The sequence below is a fragment of the Macrotis lagotis genome, chromosome 2 (assembly GCF_037893015.1).
Source record: "Macrotis lagotis isolate mMagLag1 chromosome 2, bilby.v1.9.chrom.fasta, whole genome shotgun sequence".
In the NCBI taxonomy this organism is placed as follows: Eukaryota; Metazoa; Chordata; class Mammalia; order Peramelemorphia; family Peramelidae; genus Macrotis; species Macrotis lagotis.
In genome coordinates, this window is record NC_133659.1 from 184,608,026 (window position 1) to 184,615,617 (window position 7,592).

The 7,592-nt window shown below is 44.4% G+C and overlaps 1 protein-coding gene across 1 annotated transcript; it reads right to left on the bottom strand.

The window, feature by feature from the left end:
• Window positions 1–31: 31 nt before the first annotated feature.
• LOC141513689 (uncharacterized) lies at window positions 32–7,507 on the bottom strand. The gene is made up of 5 exons (XM_074223767.1): window positions 4,608–7,507; window positions 2,980–3,092; window positions 2,001–2,093; window positions 1,554–1,712; window positions 32–1,162 (listed from the first exon to the last, which is right to left on the bottom strand). Exons 1-5 carry the CDS (start codon window positions 4,876–4,878, stop codon window positions 1,043–1,045), a joined length of 756 nt encoding a protein of 251 aa, XP_074079868.1. The 5' UTR covers window positions 4,879–7,507; the 3' UTR covers window positions 32–1,042.
• Window positions 7,508–7,592: the final 85 nt, after the last annotated feature.

The following is a 7,592-nucleotide window of genomic DNA, read 5'->3' on the forward strand; positions in this document are numbered from 1 at the left end:
TTATTTGGAAAATAATACTGCAGACTGGATTGATAGAGGTCTTTTAATTCTCCAGTGGTGAGCAATGGAGACATTTGCTGAGTTCCTGACTGTATCCCAACTTCACAAAGTAGGGCCCTAGAGATCTCTTTTCTCTTCATTTTTTCCTGTTATTACCTGGAAAAGTTTATGGCAGAAGAAGTAGGAAAAAGTCCAAGGAGCACAAATCAGCAATTCATACTGGTTGAACTTTTGGCTTTTGAGGGAATACTAGACCTTTATAATGATTTTGGTAACACAAAGGTATTCACACTGAGTGTTTCAGACACATTTCTTTCACTTTTGTATCTAATACTGTAAATGGCATTAAGAAAACTGACTTTGAGAATATATTGTTTAGAAGAGAATTCAGACTGGATTAAAAACTGATTGTGGTAGCTTAGGTTCAGGTTCTTTAAAACTGAGGGCTCAGGATAGAAAGTATGTTTACCCCTTCCTATCCCCTGTAGCATTTATTCTACTCTACATGGGAGAAGAGAAGTTCCCCCTCCCAGTCTCTGGTGTAACATATTCAGTGATTGGCCTGGTGGCTCTGGCCCCTTAATGATTGACCATTTCTGTGCATAAGCACCTAAAGAGATCAAGAGTTCCTTTCTGAATCCAGAATAAAGACTCCATTTCTGATCATTCCAGAAGCCCTGGAACAGGAAAGGTTAGGATTCCTGAAATATACTTTTAAATCTTTTCCTTATTTTTTCTGTAGTCTTGAACTAGACTCCCTCTCTGTAATTCACTTTACCCTTTATGCTTATGGACAGTAACCTAGGCCCATCACTTCCTTGCAAATTTTAGAGGGAACTTTCTAGCATAGAGGATCAGAGTTTTTGGGGAATGGGGGATGGAATGGTTACAGATAAAGTCCTTGAAGATGTGGCATCTTCTAGACATTTCTGTTGCAATCTCTTGAAAGCCCCAAAGGGTGATTAGCACAATTGGAGTTTGGCAGAGACTTCCCTCTGGTGGCAGCTTGGCACCATGGAATGAGGAGGCTGCTTGTATGTTCCTACACTGCAGTGTTCCTCTGAGTAGGAAAGGCAGTTGTTCTTTGGAATGGGTGGGCAGAGCCAGAACTGGGGGGCACCTCGGGGAGTGGTCCCAGGGATTCCTCGTAGGTTGGTGGAAGCTGGAGAAGAAAGAGATATTTAGCTCTTTTAGAAAGTATAGAGGACAATGCTGTCCTCAACTGGTTTCTGCACTTCCCCCACCCACTAGCTTCTAGCTTTCTTTCACCCCTTGTATTTCTGGTCTTTTGTAGAAGTAAGTTGAATTTGAACCATTGTCTAACAAGGCAACCCCTCTATGCCCTCTGCAGAAGAACTTTTTCTCAGGACTTGTCCTTCCCTCAGTGGAAGAAAACATCCTCCTCTGCCACAGTGATGTGGTTCAGTCTTGGGTGTTCTCCATCAGTGACTCAAATGAGGGAGCTATGTAAGCTGAGGGTGAAGAGGAACTGGATAAGGGTTAGGGATGACTTCTTGGAAACTCTAAAGAAGCAATTATTGAGACATGACCACCTCTCTGCTGGCCCATAGTCCAAAGCGATGTGCAATCAACCGGTGAATCTGTTGCTGTCGGTCCTTCTTCCGTACACTCTCATAGCTGGGAAGACGTGGGGGGCACCAAGGGGGCAGCTGGTAGTTGCTAGGCAGGCTAACACAGAATACTTCATCACCCTGGAATTGACAATAGCCAATGATCCTCTCTTCAGGAAGAATACAAAACAAGCAGACCCATTAGCCTTTGTGTGGTTTCCCTTCCTGAGCACTGTCCTTGATTTTGTGTACCAAGTTCCCATTGCTTTCGATCTATCTAAGGATCCTTTTTCCCAACAAATATCTCCCATTTGTCACAGCCCGTTTCTTCCTCCCATCCTCCAATTTTGAGGGTTTTTTTCCCCTTCTGATTTCTCTATATACAAAAGTCTCACCCTCATCCCTTCCTTTGGAACAGAACCAACTCACCTGCATTCTGGCTCTCATCCTCTCTGATGGCTGGGATCTGGCTGAGGGTCTCACCAAATCCTGGTTATTGCTAAAGTAGGGAGGGGGACAGTCCTAGAGGAGAAGGACCAAAGGTGAGCCACTTTATCCTCACCCAGCTCTAGGTTCCCCAGATCAGTGAGAACCTGCCTAAACTCCTGCAGAGGCCCAGTTCCTTTCTTGAGAATCTCAATTTTCTTCCCCTCACCCCCAACTCAGTCTACAAAGCTTTTTTTTTTTTTTTTTTGGCAAGGCAATAGATTCACTCAAGGTCACACAGTAAATATCAAGTAAATATCAAGAGTCTGTGGCCAAATTTGAAGTCAGGTCCTCCTGATTCCAAGGCTGGTGTTCTCTCTTCTGTGCCACTGCCCCCCTACTAAAAGTCTAAAACCTCAGAGCCTTAACTTTTCTAAAACCCACTTAGCTGGAGAGAGATGAAACAATCCTCTCTATCTTGCCAGATCAGAGTCTGGGGAAAGCTGTGGTGCAAAAAGCTTTGGATATGCTGTGATGCTTATGGTGCCTATATCCCTAAGGATTCTCTCTCCTTAGCTTATGCCATTCTGGCTTTCTCTAAGCTTTGTCCACTTCTAGAGTAGTAGAACCTGAGTTTTCCCCTCAAAGCCAGAGAATTGAGTGCCCTGTTGCTAAGAGAGGAGGAATAAGCATTGTCTTCATTGAGAAGGCCTCTTTGGCTTAGCTCTGGACAATGGTGGGAGTGGGGGAGGCCTCAGAGGCAGTTAACCCTTGCTCAACCCACAGTTACTGACTTGGGGGTTATGCAACCCCAACCTAAAAGGCTAAAAGCCTTAGAGAGAAGGGGTGTTTATTGGAGGCAGGACTGGAAAATGTCCTTTGCTTCTCTGAAAAGAAAGCCCTGGTTCACAAGAATATCTCCCATGCATATATCAAGGCGAGGAGGCAGAGGTGAGAGTGGGAAAGGAAGGGAAGTACTTACACACTGACTAGGACCTTGGAAGAAGCGGCAGGAACAGAGGAACTGGCAGCACTGCGGGTCCCGCTGGTAGAGCAGCAGCAGCAAGATGACCAGGACAAACACGAAGGAGGACACTACCCACCATCAACCCACCAAGGCACAGTCAGGGACCCAGCCTCCTGAGGCTTCCTAGCTCTTCCCCCTCCCCCCACCCACCCCAAGGGCTGTGGGGAGTAGCCAGCAACAATCAACCTCAGACCCACCCCTTCATATCCTTTCCCAGGCAGAGGCCTCCCCCACTTGTCTTTGGTGGGATGACTAGACCGAGGGAATATCCTGCTTCTCCTATGGAAACAGACAGGAAAGGGACAAACTCTGGGTTTCTCTTTTCTGATGACATAATTGACCTTGGAAACATCAGAATATAAGATTCCTTGCTCCTGGAAGGGCAGGGAAGTTTGGGATAAATATTTGGTCAGTTAGGGAGTGAAATCAGATGATCTTCGTGGTTCCTTCCAATTTTGAGGCTATGATGAATCCCTCCCCCATCAGCCCTGGGAGAGATGTGTGCATGCTGGTGACATCATCCCCCTTGACAAAGAAACCAAAAAGTTAGGAAGAAGCTTGGCCCAGTCTCTCTCCTACTCCTCTACACAAAGATCAGTGGTAAAGCTATCAGGCCTCCTTGGGAACCCTAATAACATAACTCTAACTGCTAATATTCAGCATTGTAAGGTTTGCCAGGCACTTTAATATGGAACTTTATGAGGTAGGTGCTATTATCCACATTTTAAACATGAGAAAACTTGGACCTTAGCACTTAAGGGATTTGCCCATGGGCACACAGCAAAGGAGTATCTGAAGAAAGAGTCCAAATCAGGAATTCTTGACTCCAAGTGACTTACGGATTTCATAGAATTCTTAGCACTTAAAAGAGTCATCTACTTAGCTTGCTAGACAAAGCAAGATAACACGTGCTGCACACTTGAGGGGTCAGCATTTATTCTTGGCTTGAACATTTCCAAGCTGGGGAACTCACTACCAAACATCACCAGACCTATTTGAAAAGATTTGAATTCAAGTTGATTAACTCTCTTCTAGGACCTAGATTCTTTACATATTGTAATTGAAAGGCTTAGACTAGGCCTCTTAAGATCCCTTCTAATTCTTAATCTATGATCTAAAATGACTAGTTTCATTACCAAACAGCTTTTGTTGCTAGAAAATGTTTATATAGAGTCAAAATTTGCCTCCAGCCACAGAGTCATCTTAATTCTTGTGCTAAATGACAGAAATTTGAAGATATCCTTCACATTCTCCGTAAGTTTTCTACTCTAGGTTAGCCATCCTCAGCACTTTCCTCATAAAACAGTTCTATTTTTACTCCCCATCTTCTGTCCTAAAATGGCATCTCTAGTTTTCTGTCCATTCAATCTTTTTCCCCACTACTTTCAACCCCAAGGAGAAACAGATTTCACTCCCACCCCCAGTCACTGCCACCCACCCCCCTTGGCATTCTTTGGACAATAGGGAACAGCCTGTGGCCTAGTTGTTCCAATCTCTCACTCTGAGTCAAGGGACTGGGTTCATTTCTCCAGACAAGGGCGTCTGCCTTGGGGGATGGGAGAACCTAGGAGCCTAGTACTTACCTGTAGCAATGAGGATGGCCAGAATGTTGGTGTCCATGGAGATCCTGGGGTTGGGGTAACTTTTATGCAGGTTACTGAGAAACTGGGTGAAGGCATTGATCTCAGGGGCTAACCTGGTGGCAGCCAGCACCACGGGCCAGGTTGAGCCAACACAGGCATCAGTCCGAGCGTACCTCTGGGGGCTTTCTTGGTTTCTAGCCTCTTCTGCCCTCAGATCTAGTTGAGGAGGCTCTGGGGGAGCTTGGTCATTCTTTGTCTCAGACAAGATCATGCCCCAGGCAGTGATCTCAGGAGCTGCCCAGTCCCTTCAGTGGTGGGCCCTAGACCAGGCTCTTCCAGGTCTGAGCAACTCCATCTGTAGCAGCACGTGGCTCCCTTAGAAAACCTGCTGGGATGGCTTAGTCTCCCCTCCCCCTGGCTCAGGTTCAGGCTCCCATGGCCCCTGGGGAGCTCCAAGCTCTGGCACCATTGGCCCTCCAACTGAGACTGGATCTTTGCATCTTGGTCCCCTCATCCCAGCCCCCAATCTCCTCCTGCAGGGAGACAAACTCGCCTCTCTGCTCATTTACACTTCCCATTGGACCAGGAAACCAGACTCCTGGTCCTGATTGGCTGCATCCAAGCCTCAGGGGCTACCCCATGGAGCCATGTGTCTCTGGTTGCCACAGAGACCAAACATACAGGGCAGAAATACAAAAGCTGCTCTCCTCAGGGCAGCAACCTGGCCTTTTCATTCTTTCTCCCCACACTCTTTTTTTTTTCTCCAAAGGAATTATTGTATAGCCTTCGAAGCCCCAACCTCCACTTGCCCTCCCTCCTTCCTGTTCTCAGATCTCAGTCTCTAACCCCAGGGCCAGGAAAGGGAGGATTACAAAGCTTCCACCACATTTTTTAAGCTTTTTTTTTTTAATCTGTACCTTTCAGTACAGATACATTAGCCTGACAGGGTTTTTAACTTGATTAGAGGCTCCTTCAAAAAAAAAAAACACTCTTGCAGGGCAGGAGTAAAAGCTTTCTCCAATCTAGATTCTCTGTTTGTTACTTTGTTTCTATGGAGAGGAATTCGAGGATTCTGCCTCCAGAAAGTCCATGAGGCCTCTTCTTTGAACCAGAGGCCTTCCTGATCCCCCTCTCCCCCAATTTTGGTAGGCATCCCTTGCACTTCAATTTATTTCCTTTTTATATACTTGTATTTATTCAGTTTATATTTATACAGTATAAACTTTATATATTTGACTTTAAGAAGGGGATAAGCATTTATGAAACTCCTATTATGTACCAGGAAGAACATAGGTACAGTAGACAGAGCGGTCAAGAAAACTCATCTCCCAAGTTCAGATCTGGCCTCAGGCACTTCCTGTGAGAGTCACTCAACTGGGTTTGCCTCAGTTCCCTCATCTGTAAAATAACCTGGAGAAGGAAGGCAAACCACTCTAGCATCTCTTCTGAGAAAACCCCAAATAGGGTCAAGGATAGTTGGAAACCAACATGTACCAGTTCTGCCTTTTATCTGTGCATATTGGGACTGAGTCATTATTTATACTTCTATTCCGAGTACTTGGTAGGTATTCCGAGTACTTAGTAGGATTCCTGGCACAGGGGCTTATAGAGATGGCTTTAGAGGTCATCTAGTCCAAATTCTTCATTTTATTGTTGAGGAAACTTGAGGCCAAGGGAGAGGAACTGATTTACCCAGGCTCACTGAGGGATTAAGAGAGGAGGGATTTGAACCCCATTGTAACAAATTTTCTGCAAGAAACCTTTCCCAGCCCTTACTTTTTATGCCCTCCCTCAGAGACCACCTCCAATTTATCTTGTGCAGGACCTGTTTATACAACATAGTTTTCATCTTTTCTCTCCCACTAGATTGTAAGCCCCAGGAAGACCTGGGCTTTTTTTGCCTTTCTTTGTTATCCCTCAGTATGTAGCATATTTATGTGTTCAGTTGCTTCAGTGATGTCTGACTCATTGTGACAGCCTTTTGGGGTTTTCTTGGCAAAGATATTGGAGTTTATAGGGTTTTTTGCCATGTGTTTCTCCAGCCATTTTCCAGATATGGAAACTGAGGGTGAAGTGACTTGCCCAGGGTCACATTGTTAGTAAGGATCTTAGGCCATATTTGAACTCAGATCTAACTCAAGGCCTGATGCTGTGTGAACTATAGCATCACTTAGCTGCCCTATAGTAGGTATCTAATGCTTATTGGCTGATTGACCATAAAATGGAACAAAACAGAAATTAGCTAAATCCTAAACATATTTATGTATTTGGGGGCATGCACAATCAGTAATGGATGTTTGATTTCATCAGCATAATGACTCCGTGTGGAAAGTCTCCACCAGTACTGATCTGGAGCTCATCTGTTGCTCCTTGACTTGTTTGGGAGCATGGAGAGGTCTTTTTTTCCCCTTCATAGTACTTTTTCTTGACCTCTCCATTATGCATTTCTCTTTTTTTGAAGCATCACCTAAGACTCCCTCTGTAGCTAGAGACTCTCCCAACAAATTAACTTTTATTTGTATATGTTGTGCATGTTGTCTTTCTTCTCCTGTTAGAATGTAACCTCCCTGAGTAAAACTTTATTCAGTGCTTACTATGCTTAGAAGTAGTGATACAAAGAAAGGCAAAAATTAAAAATGTTTTAAAATATAGTCTATGCTCTCCAGGAGATCACAGTATAAGGGGGGTAGAGAACATGCAAACAGCTATTTACGAAGAAGATCCACAGGATAAATGGGGGGTAGAGGGGGGGAATCTCAGAAAGAAGGCACTGAAATAGAGTAGGCTCAAGAAAGGCTTTTTTGCAGAAGATGGAACCTACAGATGAGATGAAGAAAACCAGAAGATAAAGATGAGAGAAAACGAGACAGAGTCAAAGAGGAGACATTGATAGAATAAAAGAAATAGAATAGAGAATAGAGAGAATATATATATATATATATATATATATATATACAGAGAGAGAGAGAGAGAGAGAGAGAGAGA